General features: G+C 37.7%; 1 protein-coding gene across 1 annotated transcript in view; it reads left to right on the forward strand.

The window, feature by feature from the left end:
- The window catches only part of plppr2b (phospholipid phosphatase related 2b), a 66014-nt gene that overhangs the window by 7304 nt on the left and 34347 nt on the right, over positions 1–24363 (forward strand). The window contains exons 2-3 of the mRNA XM_067374074.1: positions 2764–2872; positions 20878–21066. Of these exons, the coding sequence (XP_067230175.1) occupies positions 2795–2872; positions 20878–21066 (267 nt within the window). The 5' untranslated portion in view covers positions 2764–2794. The remainder of the gene's footprint in view (positions 1–2763; positions 2873–20877; positions 21067–24363) is intronic.

Below are 24363 nucleotides of genomic sequence, written 5' to 3' on the forward strand. Positions count from 1 at the left end.
ATTGTAGTAAGTGAAGCCTCCAGTTTGCCAATATGGTGCTGACATCTTGAGTCTCGAGTCTGCGCATAGTGAACTTGGAGCCCAAATCTGAGCAGAAGTGAGAGCGAAGTAGATAGTATATCAAGGAGACTCATTATGTCAGTGAAGTTAAGAGTTCTGGAAATATAGTTAAAGGTGCCCTAGAACCAGTTTTTACAAGATGTAATTTAAGTCTAAGGTGTCCCCTGAATGTGTCTATGAAGTTTCAGCTCAGAATACCCCATGGATTTTTTTTTATTAATTTTTTTTAACTGCCTATTTTGGGGCATCATTAACTATGCACCGATTCAGCGAGCTCTTGACTATATATTTACAAAGTTCACACAGCTAATATAACCCTCAAATGGATCTTTACAAGATGTTCGTCATGCATACTGCATGCATGCGTCGGATCATGTTAGGATAGTATTTATTTGGATGTTTACATTTGATTCTGAATGAGTTTGATAGTGCTCTGTGGCTAAAGCTAACATTACACACTGTTGGAGAGATTTAAGTTGTGTTCATGAATTATACAGACTGCAAGTGTATAATAATGAAAATAGTGACGGCTCTTGTCTCCGTGAATACAATAATAAACTATGGTAACTTTAACCACATTTAACAGTACATTAGCAACATGCTAACGAAACATTTAGAAAGACAATTTACAAATATCACTAAAAATATCATGATATCATGGATCATGTCAGTTATTATTGCTCCATCTGCCATTTTTCGCTGTTGTCCTTGCTTGCTTACCTAGTCTGATGATTCAGCTGTGCACATCTAGATGTCCTGCCCTTGTGTAATGCCTTGAACATGAGCTGGCATATGCAAATATTGGGGGCGTACATATTAATGATCCCGACTGTTATGTAACAGTCAGTGCTATGTTGAGATTCGCCTGTTTTTCTGAGGTCTTTTTAACAAATGAGATTTATATAAGAAGGAGGAAACAATGGAGTTTTAAACTCAATGTATGTCTTTTCCATGTACTAAACTCTTGTTATTCAACTATGCCAAGGTAAATTCAATTTTTGATTCTTGGGCACCTTTAAAGTTAAAGCTCCAATCTCCTCCCGAAGATCCAGAAAAAAGTCAGTACTATGCCTCAGAGAAGCTGTCAATCTCAGCTGCCAATCATGACGTCAAACCCTGTGTTTTTATAGCATCAAATAACTAACAAAAAACAAACTTATTTAAAGAATGTACACTTTAACTAACAGCATGATAAAAACTAAGACGACAGAAACCATCTTTTGAAAAATATTTGACTGTTTAGTTTGTCTCTCGTCCCATTACATTACATGAGTAAGTCAACTATTAAAAGGTTAGTTCACCCAAAAATTAAAATAATGTCATTTATTACTCATCCTCATGCTGTTCCACACTCGTAAGACCTTTTTTCATCTTTGGAACGCAAATTAAGATATTTTAGTTGAAATCCGATGGCTCAGTGGGGCCTGCATAGGGAGCAATGACACTTCCTCTCAAGATCCATTAATGTACTAAAAATATATTTAAATCAGTTCATGTGAGTACACAAAACAGATCAATATATCATATAACAAAAACATGCATCTGGACGCCCAGTAATCTTCAGTATTCACAGTACAATAATCTGATTAATTTTTTCCTCAGAAAAAGTGTTATCTTTAAGTATTTTATGCCCTAATTTCACATATTTCTTAGAGGATAATATTTTTATGTGTAAAAAGTTTTTTAAAAAAACTGTAAACTTTTCTGCTAAAGTTTAAAAAAAGTGCATGCCCCTCTTTTTTTTTTTTACCTCAGTTTTGCAAATTTAAAAACATGAAGTATAAAACTTTGTCATGCTAGGACCTACCTAGAGGGCTACAATCAATCTTGACACCCACCAGAAGTTAGAGTGAAATATGAAGTGGGAAAACTCATTTGTTCTCTTTAAATTACCATTTTTTGTTTTCCTTGTCATATTATTACATTGGGTAGTCCTATCATAGATATAAAAGTCAGAAATCAGGATAACCATGAACAAAGAAGTGACATTATGGTATAGAGTTAAAGAGAACTTATTTTGGTATCCAGGTGGCACAGCAAGAGCAGCCTAATGGCTAAATTGAAGTAATGATGCATTGGCATGGAACATTCAGTAAGTCATATTTGTTCTTGACTTGGACTACACGGGTTATGCTGTACTTTTTTCACCTAGTGCAATAAACACTATAAGGTATGTGAAATGTCATAAATGATTAAATGCATGTTATGCCCACTACCGAATGTGTTAATTCTCATATAATCGGGCTCTTGCAAACTATTCTAACTCGAACTTTCAGGACAGAGGTTTTTAAATAAAGACTGAAAGAGTTGTTGGAGGCTTAATGGTGGTGGCAACTGTGGTGTAGTTCATTTATAGCTTTCGTTTAGCTTTTCACTTATGGCAATTGTATTTATAAACTCATAAAAGTTTGTGAAAATTATAATGGTGGACAAAACATGTAAGAATCATACACTTTTGTTGGTAACATGCTTATTTTCTGCAGTAATCCAAAAGCCAGAATAAAATCCTATTGGGTATTTTTCGAGAGAACCAGGGTGATGCTAACTTCCGGGTTGGCTTATAAAAATATGTCATCACTGCTGCACTCTATAAAGATGATCATATACATGAATTAAATCTAAATGTTATCTGCATGTACAATCCAAATGAATGAGATAGATGATCTCAATGAAATCGTTGTTTTCTGACTGTGTGTGTTCCAGGTGTCTGACTGATATACTGAAGACAGGAGAGATGGACAGAGAGAGGATTGTGGGGAGGGGAGGAGTTAAGAGGAGCAAATATATAGTACCATGCTTCTTGTTCGTAGAGGTGAGTTGTTCACTGGATGAGAGGTTGTTCATTTCTCAGTTCACCCTTCCATACGCTTCCATTTTCACCATGCGATTGTCATGAATGTTGTGTTCTGCCCTCTAGTGGAACTAAAAGGAATTTAACATTTTAAAGTCTTCAAAGGGTTAGTACATCCTCTTGGGTCAAGCATCACATTTGAGATTTTATCTGGTCTTTGTAGCTTATGAAATATCATAGTAACTCTCCAAGTTCACCATGGGAATTCTCATGCCTGTGATTATTTAGTTCACCCAAAAATGAAAATTCTGTCAATATTTTACTTTAAGACCTTTGTCAGAATTATTTTGTATTCCATGAAAACAGTTAACAGAATATGGATTTGGAATGACATCTGGGCTTGCAGGTGAGTAAACATTGGCAGAATTTTAACATTTAGGTGAACTATTTCTTTAGTTTGTGGTGCAGAGGGTGCAAACATCTTTAAATGAATTCAGAAAAATATTCAACATTCCTCTGTAAGAAAGAGAAGAGTTTTTTTGTTTGTTTTTTAAACACTTCACCTGAGACACGCTCTGCCATTTTCAATAATCTGTGGAGTGGAAACACATGAAACTGTACCTGAAACTCTGCTCCCAGGACTGGCAGCTCTAATAAACACTTCCAGAATCGAACACGTTACAGTCGCACAGTATACCTGACTGCGACGCATGAGTCACTTAACATTAGCATAAACAGTACAGTCATCCTTTGAACACAGTCACAGTATACTGTCAGTCTACCAGATCTCCATGACCCTCTTTACTCATCTGTGATGTTCTCTTCCCACATCCCTTTATTCCAGAGTCCTCAATGACTCCTTGGTCTCAGAGGCATATACCCTCAAAAGTGCTCTTAATTAATCCTGCTAATGAGCAGTGTTAGCATACACAGCGCCTGATTGCTTCAATCGCCTTAGGCCCAGTGCGGAGGCTAAGACTGCAGCCAAAAACATTTGCATCAGTCTTACATAGAAATTTGATGGGACTAAGTTTGCGTGCCTGCAAACAGATTTCACAGGCTTTCCAAAGTAAGTTAAAGGAGACCTATTATGCCCCTTTTACAAGATGTAACTCTGGAGTCTGGATGTGTCTGTGAAGTTTCAGCTCAAAATACCCCACAGATCATTTATTATAGCTTGTCAAATTTGCCCCTATTTGGGTGTGAGCAAAAACACGCCGTTTTTGTGTGTGTCCCTTTAAATGCAAGTGAGCTGCTGCTCCTGGTCCCCTTTCCAGAAGAGGGTGGAGCTTTAACAGCACACGCTTTGGTTGCTCAACAACAACAAAGCTGGTGAATCTCACACAGGCAAAATGAGCATTGTCAGTAACAGTGCTCAGCCTTACATTGTTCAAACCGGAGTCGGACACTGATGGAGAGACTCAGGAACAAGTTACAACTTTTAGAATGCATCTGGACGTTTCTGAATGGTTAGTGGATACATTTATGTAGTTGCTGTGGACTATCGACTAGCATGTGCCGTGACTAGCATGTTAATCTTTTGTGCAAATCCAGTGTTGAATTGACCCTCGTTTGTGAAGCAGTCTGGCATAAAATACAACAGCTCTTCCTCTTCTCTATAGCAGCCCAACATTTTGTTCAGGGTTTTCAGGACACAACCTGTGATCCATTTTGGTCATAATCCACCATTTGAGAAGCATTGCCCTAAAGACTGACCTGAGGAGTAACCTGTGTGCTTTAAAAACATCTGAAAGCATAAACTCAGCAGCTGCCATTTCACAGATGCTGTTCATCCAACTTTGTACACTTGCATGGATTGGATAAATCAGAAATAGAGTCTGAGGTGAAAGCTCTTGTAGTCCACAGACCACCCACAGCCTGTGCAGATACCATCTGCAAACTGCACACTAAATTAAATTTGAAAAGCTCTAATCAGATTGGCTGGTTGCTCTAGAATTTTCATCAAGAAACAAGATTTTGTTTACAGGTGTCCAAACTTCTATAATGAGTAGGCCTGTTCCTCCCAAATGGTTGTTGGATATTTCAAAGTGAGTCTATCTATCTATCTATCTATCTATCTATCTATCTATCTATCTATCTATCTATCTATCTATCTATCTATCTATCTATCTATCTATCTATCTATCTATCTATCTATCTATCTATCTATCTATCTATCTATCTATCTTTAAAAGTTTAAAAATGCTAGCAATGTGTTAAATCATGCTAGCAACTTGCTAAAACATGCTACCAGTATTAAACCATGCTAGCAACATGTTAAACCTCATTAGCAATATGTTAATTCATGCTAGAAACAGGTTAGCAATGTGTTAAATCATGTTAGCAAAATGTTAAAACATGCTAAAAATGTGCTAATTCATGCTAACAGTGTGTTAAAACATGTTAACATGTTAAAACATCCTATCTATCATCTATTTATCATCGATCTATCATGGTAAATCGTGTTAACAACATGCTAACTATATGATAATTCATGCTAGAAATATGCTATCAGTGTGCTAAATCATGTTAACAGCATGTTAAAACATGTTAGCAAAGTGTCAATTCATGCTGCTAGCAACATGCTAAATAATGCTAAACAACATACTAATAGATTCTAACAGTGTGTTAATTAATGTTAGAAACATGCTAAAACATGCTAGCAATGTGTTACTGTGTCTGTATCTTTTTTTGTTAGACTGTATTACCTTCAAAACCTTCAAACTTTAAGTTTTAAAACTACTTTAAACTGCAAACTACTTCAAATGAAAACCTTCAAACTTAAAGCCGTTAAAACTTCTTTAAACTTTCTGGTCAGGTTTTCTCAAGCAAGTATCAAAGTTTGTCTTGACAAACTTTTTGATCTAGGCCTAGTTCTTTTTGTTTGTTTTTTAATATAGGCCTAATCATTTTAATATTTACTTGGCAAACTAAAAACAATATCAATAGCATACTAACTTTCTGTTCTTAGTATTTATGTGCTATGCATACTGTTCATTACTTTTAAATTCTGAACAGTAACTTATTTAATTACTTTCATAATCTATATTTTGACTCATTATTAGATCAGAAGTTAAGACAAAAGTTAAAACATTGTTACAGATTTTTTTTTTACAGAAATGTTTTAAATGCATTTTAAGTTGTTTACTGTTAATAAACAGTGGGGAGTATACAGTGTATACTGCACAGTATTCAGTAAGTAGAAAAGGTGCGTTCACACCATGTTGTAATTACGAGATTTCAACTTGTAAAAAGTGTTCACGTCCTCATAGAGCTTGTAATTACAGCTAAGATGTGAAAGTTGCTATTTATCCTCTGCAGATTCATTGTTCATTGATAGTGTTGTCATAGAAATGCATAATCATGTGTTGTCATCTCGAGACTATGGTAATTACGATGGTGTGAACGCAGAAAAAGCTAGTATTCTAAATCTAGCCAAAGTTTGGTAGTAACCAGCCCTGTAGAGCCTCCTCAGTGTCTCCAGTACACTTTCATGTAGCAAAGTAGCGCTCTCTGCTGGAATCCTGTCCTCTCTTGCGGCCAATAATCCTTTGTTCTACATTTGCATCTCATTATCAGATGCTTTTGGTCAAATTCTCTAAGGCATTTCTCTTTTTCCTTTCCTTGATGCCGTTCCAGCTCCGTTTCATTTGCTCTTCATCTCAGCACTCTGGGAAATATGTTATCTGCATGTTAAAAGCTTGAGGATCTCTCAGCACTGACAAGCTTCATCAATGAACACTTGCTTGGTGAGCCTTGAAAAACTTTCTTTCAGGAAGTCTAGCTCTGTTTATGTCTTCACAGTGAGAACATTGAAATATGGTAGATAAAGAACTGATTGGTTTCTTCTTATTAAACTGGATTAAGAGTTAATACTTAAAAACTTTCCATTTAGAAACTGACTTCACTTTTGATCCAGTCTCCATGGCAACTAAAACACCTGTTTTATGTCCTTCCATATGTATAAAATGCCCTCATATAGACCTTAATCAAACTGCGCTGTGTTGAATGCTAGGCAGAACGCTTTATATTCTAATGCGGGGAAATGAATAATCTACTAATTATTGTTTGATCTCAGACTATTTTCTGTGTATGTGTGTGTGTGTGTGAGGGGGGTGGGGGGGTCACGCAAACCCTCTTTTGGCTTTAAAAAACTACTGTTGGGATTTACTAAAGACACGCAGTGAAAAATTAGCACTGAAATGTAGGGATGGGCGATTTTATCGTTTGCGATAAATACCGTTGAAAATTCTCCCCACGATAAAAATTTGTCTCCTCGCGATAATTACATAGACAGTAAAAGAAATGGACACAGCGACCCCATTGGAACTCAATTGAGACAAGTGAAGCCCATTTTTAGCGATTTTTAGCACTTCCGTTTCTGACACGCAGACTCAAACTAAGCTTGATGACATCATCAACCTGTCTGACAGATGTAAATCTTCTAGTAGCTGTGCGTGCAAACTGCCATCGTTAATTTTGCAGAGACGGCGAGCTTGAGCGGGGAGTTCTTTGGCGTGAGTGAGCAGGAGTAAGTATTCTGATTAATTATTTTGTATAGTATTTTAAAATGTAACGGCAGTACGCCATATTAAGTTAATGCATACTATTGACTGCGAGCTTCTCCTCCTGTCTGTATGGTAATTTCTCTTCTGTGCGACAGAGAGTGTCGAGTGGTTATGACGCAATCGTTAGCTTATTTTTACAAAAACTGTTTCTACGGGGCCATAATGTAACATAGAAGGTAATGGAGCCCTTTATACATTGTCGTGTATCTTTAGAAATAAATAATGGACAAATGGAGTCTTTAAACGCCTCAGATGTAAAGTTATTCGCTGTCAAAGTGACGCCAAAATGAATGGGAGTCAATGGGATGCTAACGCAAGTGAAGTTCTGCTACAAGATGGCGGCACGCGGCAGACTTCAACTTCCGGTCGACTTCCTTGGGCACTGGATAATTACGATAAGTCTAGTTGTTGACGTATTTTGTGCGCGACCGATTCACTGTTCACGTGTGGAGTTAAAACAAGCATGACGAAAGACGTGAGGCTGAGGAGCAGCTTGTTGTTAAGCGAAGAGTTCCCTTCACAATTTGGAACTGGTGTGGTTATAGAAAATCAGATGTGGGGCAAACTACGGTAATCACTATAAACAAATGTTCAATGAATGAGCCGTATGTCATTCACGCCATCATCACCCGGGTTTTGATAGCGCGCGAGTGCAGGTGAGACCCGAACATCTCACGTTGCTACTGTTTAAACTAAACTCATTTAAACCTTGCCAGTTGCCACTTTAAACATTCAACATTAAACATTCAAAAGAGAACTTGTGCGCGCTGTGAGGAGATTTGTGTGTACTCATCTGAAGCGCGTACACGGAGAGCTGCGTCAGATATATTTTGTAAACTATCTGAAGACATAGTTGGGATTGTTACTTTTTGATACAGTTAGGGCTGTTACGGTCGGCATGACAATCGCGCCACCGCGGTCGTGTGACATTATATATATATATGAGGTCGCGTTAACTGTTTTTGTTTTTTAGCAATGACGGAAAATGTCCGTCATTTTGACAGATTTCTGAGGCTGATGTAGCTTGTAAATGTAAATCCCACCCCTGCCCAGTAGATGGTGAGTGCGCTCCAGTGTGGCAGCAGAGCGCGAGTTCAGTCTCCAAAATAAAATGATGCGTTTGATTACAAGTACTCAGTTTAGGTATATTTTATAATAATAAAGTTATGATACTTATACTAAATAATTCAGTTTTGTAATCCAGTTCGTTTTGTTTTAAATGGTTTGTTTTCTTATTTTTCTTGCTGACTGATGACTATCAAGTTTATGGTATGTATATATATATATATATATATATAATTATCGTCATTGGTATCGTTATCACAATAAATACCTGAAATTATCGTGATAATTTTTTTAGGCCATATCGCCCATCCCTACTGAAATGGCGTGGACAGTTATTTTTGTGGCTGAACTTATTACATATGCATTTGTAGGATTTTCCCTTTCAGATGCAAAATGTTTGGGACGAGAGTAGGCTATTTAAATGAATCATGCAAGGTGATTTACTAAGGTTTGTGCTAGTCAATTTACTGGTATTTGTGCCATTATTTACCATCCCCAAAAAAGCATTTCTTAAAGGGGTCATATAATGCCACTTTTACAAGATGTAAAATAAGTCTCTGATGTCCCCAGAGTGTGTATCTGAAGTTTTAGCTCAAAATAGCCCACAGATAATTTTTCATAGCATGTTAAATTTGTCACTTTTTGAGGGTGAGCAAAAATGCTCAGTTTTTGTTTGTGTCCCTTTAAACGCAAATGAGCTGATGCTCCTAAGAAGAGGGGGGGGGATTCAAGAGCCCATGTTTTACAGTCTATGGTTAGCAGCTCCGATTACCTCACGCAGACTTACTAAAAAATGTCAGAAACTGTGCAGCCTTTTATGTTTAAACCGGAGTCGGACAATGATGGAGAGAATCAAGAAGAAGTGACAACATCTAGAAAGCAACAGGACATTTCTGAATGGTTAGTTGATGAATTTATGTAGCTGATGTGGAGTTAACTATCATAAAGTCATTGATTAGCATATTCTGTCATGATAATCTATAAATCGCTGTGATAAAGTCACATTAGCTGCCACCGCTGGGGAAGCAGCACTGGTGTGCACGCACACGCACACACACACACACACACCCATCTACTTACCTCATTCATTCTCTGTATCGTTCCTCCCAGCCGTTGCCGTTGCCTCTATCGTAGTAGCGGGTGCACACGCAATCACGATAGCACATGGACATTCTCCCATTTCTCCACTCTCCTCCCGTCATCCATTCCATATCCATTTCCCGGTCATTTCATACACCTACACTGCACTTGTCATCTTGTTTCGACTTCGTACTGTTTGTCGATGTGGGCGTAGTCAGTCTTCTGGTGGGAAACGCTGCGCTTGCCAAACTGAACAATCGAGCGGTGGCCGCTTATGACATCATGGCCTGGTCGCGCCGGCGCAGCGCAACCGAAAGCTGACGAAACCATTGTCCATTGTGAATAGGTGTTTGAGTGTGTATTTAAATGTCCAGATTAGACGATCTGCTGGAGAAAATTGGAAGAGCACAGTACATCACCACATTAGACTTGTGCAAGGGATACTGGCAAGTACCCCTCAACCCTGAGTCCAGACCCTATACCGCATTCCAAACTCCGCTAGGAGTATACCAATTCACGGTCCTTCCTTTTGGTCTGCACGTGGCACCGGCCACATTCCAGAGACTGATGGATCGAGTTCTCCAAGGCTGTGAAGACTGGTTTGCAGCGTACCAGGATGACGTGGTAATTCATAGCAACTCTTGGGCAGAGCATCTCCAACACCTCCAACAAACTCTAAAGAGGATAGAGGAAACAGGACTGACGTTAAATGCTTCAAAATGTGAGTGGGCAAGGCAAGAGGCAAACTACCTGGGGTATCACCTGGGCAATGGACAACTGAGACCACAGATTGACAAGGTGGAGGCAATCCGAAGGAGCCCACAACCAAAGACTAAGAAAGAAGTGAGGTCATTCCTAGGACTGGTGGGCTGGTACAGACGATTTGTACCAAACTTCGCCTCCATCGCGGCTCCCCTGACCAACCTGTTGTCCAAAATGGTCATGAACCCTATCTCATGGACCGATGAGTGTGAAACAGTTTTCAATACTCTAAAAGACAAGATGTGCTCCAGCCCTGTCCTGCAGAGTCCAGACTTTTCCCAAAGATTCCTGGTGCAAGTAGACAATTCTGCAACGGGATAGGGGCGGTTCTTGCCCAGGGAACCGCCGGAGAAGAGAAGCCAGTTGTTTACCTCAGCCGCAAGCTACTGCCCAGGGAGACTAGATATTCGGCGATCGAGAAGGAAGGTCTTGCCATCAAGTGGTCCCTAGACAGCTTGCGCTACTACCTCCTTGGCCGAGAGTTCGACCTAGAAACTGCCCCTAACCTGGATCCAGTCCATGAAGGAACATAATGCCAGAGTCACACGGTGGAACCTCGCTTTGCAGCCATACCGCTTTAAGATACGGCACCAACCTGGCAACCTCAATGTGGTACCCGACTACCTGTCAGGTTTCTGGCCAGTATGCAGCTTGGAGAGGGGGAAAATGATGTGATAAAGTCACTTTAGCTGCAACCGCTGGGGAAGCAGCACTGGCATGCACGCACACACACACACATCTACTTACCTCATTCATTCTCTGTATCGTTCCTCTCAGCCGTTGCCGCTATCGTAGTAGCGGGTGCACACACGATAGCACATGGACATTCTCCCATTTCTCCACTGTCCTCCCATCATCAATTCCATATCAATTTCCGGTCATTTCATACACCTACACTGCACTTGTCATCTTATTTCGACTCTGTGCTTTTTGTCGCTGTGGGCGTAGTCAGTCTTCTGGTGGGAAACGCTGCGCTGGCCAAACCGAACAATTGAGCGGCAGCCGCTTATGACGTCATGGCCTGGTCGCACCGGCGCAGCGCAACCGGAAGCTGATGAAACCATTGTCCATTGTGAATAGGTGTTTGAGTGTGTATTTAAATGTCCAGATTATGTGTTAAGTGTATTATGTGTGATTGGATTATATATATTTTGTGTATATTAATATATCTTTATGAATTAATTTATCATATTGGATATCAAAAGAGTTGTAAAAGTATTTTGGATGTGTATTATTTGTGATATGTACCTAAAGATGGGGTGGCCCAAAAAGGGGCGGGGTTTGGCCTATAAAAACCAGGCCAAACCTAAAGACAGTACTTGTTTACCAAGTCGACGCAAGAGTGCTACCGTGGTGCCTCGAGCAAACCCAAAACCAAAACCTCTTTTCGTGGATACCTGTGTGTGTGTGTGTGTGTATATATATATATATATATATATATATATATATATATATATATATATATATATATTATACACATGGGCGCGTCTTCCTCACAATTGCTGCTGTAATATATATATATATATATATATATATATATATTATACACATGGGCTCGTCTTCCTCACAATTGCTGCTGTAAAATGCCTACAGACCCAGAGAATATATGCTGCATGAAGAACAGGTATAGTTTAGTTTAATTATGGTTATTGTCATCTTGCTTTTATGACATGCTATTGCGTTTGTGTTACAATATTGCAATAACATGGCCTCACCCCCTTTGTTGCGTGTTCTCGGGGGCAGGGTTTATGTAAATTATAGGGTTAGTGATGTCACTACTCTGGGAAAAAGCTTATTTGCTAATTTGTGCTGCTCTTGGTAGATTGCATTTGTCTTTATGGAAACGATCCGGCTGCATCGGTGGTCTTTAATTTACGTGTCAATGGTAAATCACGCTCAGAACTTTCCACTCCCATCGGTACTTTTTGGAATTGCACTTACGCTAATTTGCTCTGTTTAGTAGCCCTAAATCTGGCCCTTAATAGTTTTCTGTTGTTGTTTCTTTGGCTACACACTCCAAGAGCCACTCAAAACAGTCTTGCCTCCCACCGGTTGAAAAACACTGCTATAAATCACAAATCTTCCCTTTGGGATTTGAACCTGCATCCTTTGGGCTATTAGCCCATCTTCTCATCTCATGAGCTGCCACCAGCGTTCTTGTAATCTGTTAGGCATGTTTTGTTAGGGATCAATTTTTGAAGTCCCACTTATGTCCCCCAGAGGAGAAAACTCATTCCTGTGTTGATGTTCAGCATGTGTTGCTGGAGATTAGATAAGACCACAGATAAGAGACTAATTCTAAACTTCCACAGAACAGCAGAGGTGGGCGGAACACATGGAAGTGTTTGCCAAGAGGAAAGATCTTTACTTTGATCACAATTTGTCTTAGTTCTTTGCAGCCAATCACAAAAGCAAGTCCAAACTGAATTAGATGAAAAATGCAATGTGTTGCATAAAAATGTAATGGTAAATATGGAACTTAAAGAAAGAATCCATTGGAAAAATTCACCCAAGTAGAGAACAGATGTAAACTCTCCGAAGAACCGAATACAGTGCTCATACAATGTTAACAGAAGACAAAAGGAAAATCATTAAAAGGAATATCATTGCATGAATAATGAATTTGGTTTGTTGAGGGAAAAAAAGATCTGGTAGAATTTGAGCAGTTTGCATATACACAAAAAAAAAATATTTTTCTGAAAAATTATTCTGGTGTTTCTTTTCATGTGCTCATCTACTTAGGTAAAATCTTCACTAATGTATTCTCTTGCACACAGAAATGCTTGGGCAGTCATGCAATTTTTTTTTCACTGAATAATTTGGTAGGTGTGCCTCTATGAATTCTCAATTTTGCATTCATTTGGTAACTTGCTGAAGCAAACAACAATAAAACCATACAAAAGAGTTCTGTTCAAAGTTGTTTTCCTCTGGGGTTTACAGACCCAGTTTGTTATTCATCTCAGATCAGTTATTTTAACAACGTGTGGGCATCATTGAACATCCTACATGAGTTTCAGTGAGCCAGTTTTATGAACTCACTCCTTCAGTAGTTCTGCCACTTTATTATGTTTTCATCTACAGAAAAATGGGTTACGATCAACAAGTTGCGAAATGTAAAACCCAAATGTCATGCAGCCTACACTACATACAGCAAACTGTCATTTTTTTTATGGAATACAACAGTGCAATATACTGTAGGATTATATATGGTTTAGTTGTTGTAAAAAGCACTGGACTATGTAGAATATACATATACTATGTATACTATGCATACTATAGAAAAGATGCAGCTAACCTCTCAGCTAGTGGCTCTTTGGGTTTCTGGAAAAAGAAGAATAAGATTAATAGAAATGATCCACTTCTGACCATTTTTTATTTGTACTTCTATTAATAAAATCCTTAATCCAGCACCTAACTTTGCATGCTTGCCATCTGTTCACAACGGCATTTTGGCATGTGAAGCTAAATCACTTTTTTTTAATACACTCACTCGGCATAAAAGCATCTGACAAATTCTTTGCAAATACAATAGACTGTGTGTGTGTGTGTGTGTGTGTGTGTGTGTGTGTGTGTGTGTGTGTGTGTGTGTGTGTGTGTGTGTGTGTGTGTGTGTGTGTGTGTGTGTGTGATTCAACAAATCATGTTTTTGTCAGATAACTGTTCCCTACATTAGACCTGGATAATTAAAGAAAGCCTCTAATGAAACTATATATAATAAATAATCAAGATATCAGTGACAGATGAGTCTGAACTAAAAAAACTAAAAATCTTTTAACTAAGTTTTGTGAACAGCAGAGGGCACAATTATCCCACTGGTGTGGGTGGGAAGCTCACAGGCAAATTTCTTATTTAGGTCTGTGAGATTATTAAACTTTTAATATTGCTATAAATTTTTCATCATCAAGATACTAGATTTTTTGTACTGTATTTTGTCAGGGAGGCTTGTTTACTTTTAAATGGCTCACAATTACAGAGATATAAAATGGATTTGAAATCACCCTGCTAATAAACAAACAAACAAAAATACTTCATTTCTGCATCTGATGGTTTTGCTGGTGGCAACCAAAGGGGTGATTCGTTATGATTTTACTTTTTTTCTCCACATTTTTTTAAATGTTGCTGTTTGTGCATAAACACATCTGCAAAGTCACTATGCTCAAATTCCAAAGCAAAGGGAGATATTCTTTTAAAGAATTCACTGTTTAAGGACTACAACAAACAGCTGGTAGGGACTACAATGAGCTTCTTCCCGGGTCAGTGACATCACAAACCCTAAAATGTACATAAACCCTGCCCCCAGGAACACACAACAAAGGGTGTGAGGCCATGTTGGGCTGCTTTAGAGAAGAGGAAGAGTTGTTGTAAAAGAGTGTTGATGCCATGCCGTCAGTTTACAATGGACTGCTTCACAAACGAGGGTCAATTCAACACTGGATTTGCACAAAAGATTATCATGACAGCACATGCTAGTGGATGAGTTGAATCAACTCCACAGCAACTTCATAAATTTATCCACTAACCATTCAGAAACATCCAGTTGCATTTTAAAAGTTATAACTTCTTCCTGAGTCTTTCCATCAGTGTCCGACTCCGGTTTGAACAATATAAGTCTGAACACCGTTACTGAAAATTGTCATTTTGGCTGAGTGAGATTTTATAGCTTTGTTGTTGTTGAGCAACCGAAGCGTGTGCTGTTAAAGCTCCACCCTCTTCTGGAAAGGGGGCCGGGAGAAGCTGCTCATTTGCATTTAAAGGGACATACACAAAAAATTGCATGTTTTTGCTCACACCCAAATAGGGGCAAATTTGATAAGCTATAATAAATGATCCGTGGGGTATTTTGAGCTGAAACTTCACAGACACATTCTGGAGACTCCAGCGACTTATATTACATCTTGTAAAAGGGGCATAATAGGCCCCCTTTTAAGGTAATTTATCTGCTTCCCCAGCTTGGTGAAGCTTGTTTAGCTAGTCGGTCAGCTGGTCCCATCTAATACCAACGTATCTGGCTTGGCCAAGGTGGGAGACTGATTAACCATCCTAGACTGGTTTAAGCTCTTTTTTTTGTTTTTTTTTCAACAGGGCAATTCCTCTTTCCTGTGTGTAAGAGTTAACGGTAAAAGCTAAAGTTAGCCAAAGACATTTTCTATCTCTCTGTCACCATCTTGTCAGTTTTCTCCATGTTTTTGACAGAGTGGCAGAGTTAGCATGACGGCTGAATTTTTATTTGCTGGCACAGCAGTTAAAAAATTCAGAAAGAGTGAAAAACTGACTAAGCAATGGACTCACTCTGAGAAATGAGGCCACAAAAGTGGACTGCTCTTTAAAAGTCCCATGTGTAATCAAACACATCTGTGACATTTCTCTCAACGAATAAATTGAGATGTGTATATATGGCATTCACTGCACTCACCCAAGATTTGTCAAAACTGTGGTCATGTTTCTTATTTATATTTATAATTATTTCATCTGAAAGTGTTTGGTTCACTTGACTTTGTGTCCATCTGTTCTGTTTTCCTGCTGTTTATGTAAATGTGTGACCTTTCTTCTTCAGCATTGCTAAACAAGGGCAGATGCCTTCTGCTGTCAATTAGCAGGTCTGTTGAAAGTGAGATAATGAACTTAATTCTGTCATTCCTGTCATGCATTTATTTTCCACACTTATTCATCTTGACAAAGAACCTGAAGGATTAGCCTGCACTGATTACATTATATAACAAGCATTCACATTACAGTTAAACATGCAGGGATTGTTGTTCAATTAAATACACAGTCGAGTTCATTGGCTTTCAACCGTATGTGCACTTGAGGCAATGGAATTGTATTTCTGTCCTGGTAATAATTTTACATTAAACTATTTTGAGCTTTAAGACAGTAATTATAGTACACAATAGAATGCACAAAAGTTTTTATATACAAAAGTTTGAGGTTGGTAATATTTTAAAAAATGTTTTAAGTTCAAAAGAACATCATTTATTTGAAATAGAACTCTTTTGTAACAATGTTAAATATATCAATTTAATGTATTAGTATGACAGTATGAACAGTACCTGTATGCATTGTGTAAAAAAAAATGTTTATTATTAATAAAATATTATTATATTATCATTTAAAAATGAATATATAATGTGGAGAATAACCAAAAATATGAATACAACTTAATATTTGTTCTTAAGGTTTGTAGTTGGAATCTTCAGATTATTGCGAGTTGTTATCAGTTTCTATTTCTAAATGCCAGTTTTATTACAAACCAGTTCAGAGAGGATTTCTCTGTGTTATGTTTGGATGAGGGTTATTATCTTCAAGCAAATGGTTAATTCCACACTAAAACTGAATTAGAATGTTTGTGTTTAGAATATTGTTATCAACTCAGGATTTGAGACATGAATTTATTATTCTGAGCCTTGTGTCAAGATTTAGCTGTAACCTACTTTGGAAAATATTAATTTGCCATTTGCATTTTAACCCTGTAACATACAGTAGGACTGTGAAAGTGGAAGGAATCAAATGGGGATTTATCTTTCCTTTCCTTTCAGGAAAAATTTCTAAAATTATTATCAGCAGAAAGTGATTTCAAAGAGGCCCACAGCAACAACTGGGGGCCCAGATACCCTAGCTACGGCCCTGCTTAAACACTGCATTCACAGTATTAGTTTTTGAGATTGAAATCTGCATTTACTTACAGGTGTGAGTCTCAAAATGTCTCGTTCACACAGCAACTTACAGTAGCGTCTCAAATACTGTCTGTATAAACATGCAACAGGATTCAAGCCCGTATTCTCTTAACACTAACAATAGGAACAGTGACCAATAGAGATTATTTACGGGAATGACAACCACATTCTATATCTGAACTCAGACCCATAATTTTTCAGGACAAGCACATTCTCAGAAAATACACACTGTGTGAACGGAACCGGACGGTCACCGTGATTTTGCCAAGTAAGACATGTTCCTGGATCAACATATTTTGTTGATCCTGGAACAACATTCCAGTTCCTACTCCTAAACCTAATCCTACCCATAACTTATCCCTAAAATCAGAGGGGAAAGATAGGTGAATAACATTGATGTAGAAGCACCTAACCCTGGTTGCAAGCCTAAACTTGAAATAAACGGTAAAATTGTCCCTCAAATCTGATTGGTTGATTGGAATGTTGTTCCAGGATCAGCAAAGATGTTGATCCAGGAACATGTTTTACTTGGCAAAATCACGGTGACCGGAACAGGACCTAGTTGTTCATCACATTCATTCAGACAGTATTCAAGACGCTACTGTAAGTTGCTGTGTGAACGGGACATTTTGAGACTCACACCATTAGGTAAATATGGTTGTCAATCCCAAAAACTGACAGTGTGAATGTAGCTTAGGGGTCCAGTCTGGTTCTGTTCACACAGTGTGGGTTTTCCGAGAATGCGGTTGTGAGTCCTGAAAATTTACGGTGTGAGTTTGGTTATAGAATATGGTTGTCACTCCCGTAAATTACCGTACTGTGTGTGAATGTAACCGTATTAAGGACTCAAATACAGGACTAATAGCCATATTCTGCTGTTGTGTGAACATGACCAGTCTAACATCAGTGAAATCCATTTCTGGTTTGGTGTTTATGAAAGGCTACCTCGTGGAGCTATTGGATGAAAAAAATAAATAAATAAATTAGGACACGCTGTGAGGGCTTATAAAGCAGACTAAAGCTGGGTGCAGAACTCTGTTGATCGCTTTTAGAGTGAGAGTGGAAAACTCATGTTCGTGTTCATGTGGGATAGGAGCTAGAAATAACATGAAAGCAGGCACAGTGGGGGAGACAGAAGAAGTCAGCAGAAAAGATCATAGTAGAGTAAAACAAGAATGAAGCGATAACTAGGCAACGGTTTATACAAGAGCTTCATGGAATTTCAGAATTGCTTATCATGAACTGAACCACTAATGGATGATAGAATTTGGCAATTATTATCTCTGCCACTGACTCCAAAGAGACCAGAAGTTTATTTAGGCTTTGTAAAAACACACTAACCACTATACTTGTAGAACATCTCAAGATCTGAGATGTTCCTGAGGAAGTTCCTGAGTCTATGCTGGAAGTTGCATGTCTTCTATCCTTTCTTGTACAATTTAACTGTAGTTTGTACATGGGTCATCATGCTATTCATGATGACTGAATATAATTTCAAAAGTTTATATTGAAAAAAAGCTGTAAATACCATAGAAATACATTGAGAGGCCACCATAGATGGATGCATTAGCTCCAATATTGTGATTAGTGGTCAACAATTGGCAATTCTTACATTAGTGGGGTTTTGGAGTTAAATGTTACAGGGTTTGATGATCAGTGCAATCTAATGCAAATATATTTGCACCACACCACATTATTCACAGTCAATATTCTTTCTTTGTGCTAAGAGCGAAATATTTTGTCTGTAAAAATGGATCCCTGTGATGTTTCCCAAAACATTGAACTACTGAGCTTGAGAAGATCATGTGTAAATGAGATACTGATAAATACAGTAAGAAAAATAAATAAATAAAAATATGATGGCAGTACCAATATACTTTATTTGTTAAAGGGGGCAATGTCAGTGTTGAAAAGAGTGATAAAGACATTTTTATTTAACAGATATAATTTTAATGAATGGAGACATGCAGATTGGCTGATGAAAACAATTCTGATAAAAAACAAACTTTTAAAAATACAATTGCTTTATTTTATTAAAATTATTTTGGCTTGCACAGTAAATAGTGATAAAGCAACTGTATGTAGTTTAGTGTATGTTTTGCAGGTTCTGAACCTCTAAGTGAATGGAATTTGTCATGATTGTCACTGTCGTGATAGCTTTACACGTGCATATGTTGAAAAACTAAATGATTTCAGAAGCCAGGAAGAACCATGTTGACTGATAAGGTGAGCAATATTACAACCATAAAAAAACAAAACAAAACAAAAAACATGTTTAGTTGATAAATCTGAACATCAGCTGCTACAGTATGAGGTTGTACTGAACTATAAGTTGTTCATAGAACATTACTGGTAGCACTGGCACAAGATGGTTATGGATCCAATATGTCATTGCTGATTCACACACCTGCACCTACACATGCATGCACATACTTTCCATGAATACACTTGTCTCAAGCTTTTTTTCATGCATTAGAACAACAAACCAACATGTTTTTATGTAGTAAGAACTAGAGAGATTAGATTCAGCTCTGTTACCAAAGTTATTGTTTAAAAAAAAATTAAATTAAAATATATTTCTATTGGAAATATATTTCTATTTCCTCTTTAATCTATTGGAAATATGAACTTGTCAAATGTAAACCATTGATCCCTAGCAAACCCCAACAGTTTAGCCTAAATATGGACCCTGTTTCTCATTCTGCCATGATATTTTTAGGTAACACTTTATTTTACAGTGTCTTTGTTACACATGTTACATGTAGTTATTTATGAGATTGTCAAATCTAAACTAACAGTTGGTTCCAAACTAGCAAACCCCAACAGTTTAGGCTTAATATGGAACCCCATTTCTTATTCTGCCATCATATTTTTTGGTAACACTTTATTTTACTGTTTCCTTGTTACACGTTACATGTATTCAAATGTAAACCAACAGTTGATCCAAAACTAGCAAACCCCAACAGTTTAGCCTAAATATGGACCCTGTTTCTCATTCTGCCATGATATTTTTAGGTAACACTTTATTTTACAGTGTCCTTTTTACACCCTAATCCTAACCCTAACCCTGTACTACATGTAGTTAATTATTATTATTAGTACTTAAATGCATAAATACACTGTAACACGGACACTTTAATATAAAGTGTAACCTATTTTTGGTACATTTTTTATTTTGGTATGTATTGCTAGAAAATACAAAAAAAAATTTGCAACGAAGCATGTCATTTCACTGACCATTTGTTGAAAAGAAAAAAAATATATATTTTTAGAGTTTCAGACACTTTTTTGTACCCTATTGACTGAAAGTGCCATTCAATAAATTATTGTAATAAATGTCATGCTATTTATCTGCCCCAAAATCTAAAGATCTGCATGCTTTACTTGTAGCAATGTACCCATTTCCTCTCCCGCTGTGAGCACAGATGCACACGCCCCCCTTCCTCTCTCTCTCTCTCTCTCTCTCTCTCTCTCTACCATCTCCAGTCATCCTCCCTCTCTTTCTCTCTCTATAACATTGCCATCTCTTTTCCTCCTCCCCTATTTTTCTTCTCTTCCTTGATCATTCTCATCTGCTTATTTCCTTTTCCATAAAATGCCTGTCTTTATTTGTGTCTTCCATGGCTCTTTTTTTATTTCTATAGATAGGCACAGCTGAAGGGATTCTAGCCATTCTCTCAGTATCCTTTCATGCTGCCTCCACTCATTCGCACCACAAAATCTTCTATCACTTCTCTCACGGGGGAGAATTGTCTTTTTCTTATTCCTTCACTCAGCCGAAGATTCTGACTGCAGCTTGTGTTTTATTCCAGAACCCCACCATCCACGTATAAGAACGGATTTTCTATTCTAAACTGGAATCATGTTCTATTTCCAGCTGGTGATCATGGCAGGAACGGTTCTCCTGGCATACTACTTTGAGTATACGGACACATTCCCGGTGCACGTTCAAGGATTCTTCTGCTTCGATAAATCCTTCTCCAAGCCGTATCCAGGACCTGAAGATGACAGCAAAGCTCCCCCGGTGCTGGTGTATTCGCTGGTCACCGCCATCCCCACTGTCACCGTAAGAGTTTTACTGCCATTCATAAACTCACACTTCTCTGAGGTGTCACACGTGTGTGTACGTCAGTGTGTCTGCATGTGGGATTGTTAATGACTGTGTGAATGTCTCAACGTGATCTTATGCATTGGATATTTCACTAACTTCAACTTTGTTTGCCATTTGTTAACAATCTCGATAATGAAAATGAAAAAAAAAAAATATATATATATATATATATACATATATTGAGTTCAAATGCTTTTTAATCTCATTGCAATATAAGAGAAATAATAATTTATTGCATTGGTTAAATTAATGATTTACCTAAGAATTAAAAATAATAAAATCACCCTAGACTATCTTAACTGGTTCAACTGATTTAAGAAGCTGCATTTGGCTTGTTTTGGGCACTTTCATGCTGGTTTTGGTTGGTCATCTTCCACGGTCACACTGGTCAGGCTGGTTTACCTGCAAAAAAACAGCTTCTTGTGTCAGATACAGACCAGAATTATTAATCAAAAATTAGTTGAGACCATTTTGGAACGGTCTGAACTGGTTTAAGCTTTTTTTCATCAGGTTAAAGGAGCCTACATTGCTCACATTTACTGTTGTTCAGTGAATCTTGCAGATGAAATCCAGTCATTTCAGTTGGAATCCATGTGATCAGGAATTTCCCTTTAGGGTGAAATATTCCGCATCGGTTTCAAGTTGGTCATACAAATTTTTGCATGTTGACCAACGGGAAGCGGCTTGATTTGAAAGTGTGAGCAGTTCTTGATGCATCTCTACAGTTGATAATGGACATTTTTCCCTACAAAATTTTGCTAATGTGACTGCATTGTCACTTTTGCTCACCAAGGCTGCATTTATTTGATGAAAATACAGTAATGTTATGAAATATTATTACAATTTAAAATAATTGTTTTCTATTTGAATATATTTTAAAACGTAATTCATTCCTGTGATGCAAAGCTGAATTTTCAGCATCATTACTCCAGTCTTCAGTGTCACATGATCCTTCAGAAATCATTCTAATATGCTGATTTGCTGCTTATGAAACATTTCTTATCATCATTGTTAAACAGTTGCGCTACTTAATATTTTTGTGAAAACTGTGATAATTTTTTCTTTCAGGATTCTATGATGAACAGGAAAAGAACAACAGTTATTTGAAATAGAATTTTTTGTAACAATGTATTAATTTTTTTTACTTTTGATACATGTAATGCATCCTTGCTGAATAAAAGTAAGTATTTCTTTTTAAAAGATCTTATGGACCTCAAACCTTTGAATGGTAGTCCATGTACTTGCGCAGAGCATGCTTTGGGCCTGCTCTGTCTCCTGTTTGGATGTAAGGGCTGAGATGTCATTATTTTTTAGGTCAGACCGAACAAAAGTGACATTAACAAGGTCAGATATCTACAGTGTGGTACAATGTAATGAATGGAAGCTAGAAGAGGTCAACACAAGAGTCTTGATTCAGCTAGCCAGGAAAAAAAATTCAGATTTCCCAGTGGTGTCAAATGATTCATTATCAGAGGAAGGGTGAATTAATGTCTGTCTCTCACCCAACATCACAGAAACAGATGGTGAGATACCACAACATCAGACATCAGAGGCGCTTTCTTCACTTTTGAGTATTTATACACACACTGCACACACATACATACACGTTCCTCATCTGTGCAAATGAGAGCAGAAGGTGGAAAAAGCTCTTTTCTTCCTTCACAAGGAAATGACAGCAGTGTGCACAGGGACACCTGAGGCTCCCTGTGCGTGCTGAGAGTCACCTGAGGTTTAATTTCGGCAAAGCTGTGTGTTTTTTTTGCCGTGTGTGTCTCTGTTTGTGAATGTGAACTCTGAAAACAGTACGAAATTATTTTAGTGATGATATCTTTTGCCATGTGTATTTTGTGATTGTGTTTTATTTTAATTGTGTTGTATTATTTTTTATTGTATCTTACTAATTATATTAGGCCTATGTAATAAATTGTAATGGAAAAATGGAAATTGAAAAAAAGAATGTATGTATAGGTGTCTGTGAACATATAGAACATATAGAGGGGTGAATCATGAAACCTTCAGGTCATATTTCACTCAGACATTTTTCTGTGATGGGTAGGGTTAGGGTTAGGGGATAGAATATACGGTTTATAGGGTTAGGGTTTGGTCCCCATAAGGAAATCAGCTTATAAATCATACAGAAGGGGTAGGGTTAAGGTTACAGTTAGAAAAAATTTGTTTGTACAGTATAAATATCATTATGTCTATGGAAAGTCCCCATAAAACGTTGGAAATGCAATGTGTGTGTGAGAGAGCGAGCATGCTCTCTTTGTGAGTAATTGCCCTTATCTCTTTGTCTTGAGGATAGTGAGCATTTGCATCTGCGCCCTCTGTGTGTGTGTGCATGCATGTATGAGTGTGCACGTGTGTGAATATGTGGGATCTTGGAGTGTGTGTGGGCGGTTAGAGCTTTCTATCTTTTGCTGAGAGTTGAAGCTGGAAACGGTGATAGTGAAAGGGAAAAACTCTCCCGTCAGTTCTAGCGCCTTAAACAAGGCAGCTTTTCCCGCTGTAAACACGTGTTTGAACCCCGCTGAAGGGCTTAATTATTGAGATATGCTTCCTCTCCACATCTGAAGATGTCAAGTGGCCCTCTAATTCTCAGCAGTCATCGACGTTTGTGTTCTCTAATGAGAGGAGTGCCACTGAGTCCTGGATTGGGGTCAGTTCCTTTTCAGTATGGCTAGTTCAAAGGGATAGTCCACCTAAAAATGAAAATTCTGTCATCATTTACTCACCCTCATTTCGATCCAAAGAGGTTTGATTTCCATTGATTTCCACTGAATGTACAAAAAAATATAATGGAAGTCAAACAAAAACTGTCTTCTCTTTAACAGGAGGGAGTAATTTTCATGCCTTAAATTCCTTACAATGAATAATTCACCAAAAATTTTAATTTTGTCAACATTTATTCATGTTATTCCAAACCCACATGACTTACTTTCTTCTGTCAGACACAAAAACAGTTATTTGTCAGAATGTAAAGGCTGGTCTTGTCCTTAGAAATAGGAGTAAAGGGCTGACAAGCTCAGAATATTACTAAAATCTCAATCAATTAGTTTAACAACATTATATTCAAAGTCTTCCTTGAATGTTTACCTTTATAGTAGACAATTAACAGAGAAATAAAAAGAACTAAAAGAGATAAAAAAAAAAAGCTCAAAGACTTACAGAAGCAAGCTAAAATAGCATGGTTGCATTTTTATCTCATCCGGATGAAGATCATTTCCGAACTGCTGTTATATGTACAATAAC

This window comes from Chanodichthys erythropterus, chromosome 21 (genome assembly GCF_024489055.1).
Source record: "Chanodichthys erythropterus isolate Z2021 chromosome 21, ASM2448905v1, whole genome shotgun sequence".
NCBI lineage: Eukaryota > Metazoa > Chordata > Actinopteri > Cypriniformes > Xenocyprididae > Chanodichthys > Chanodichthys erythropterus.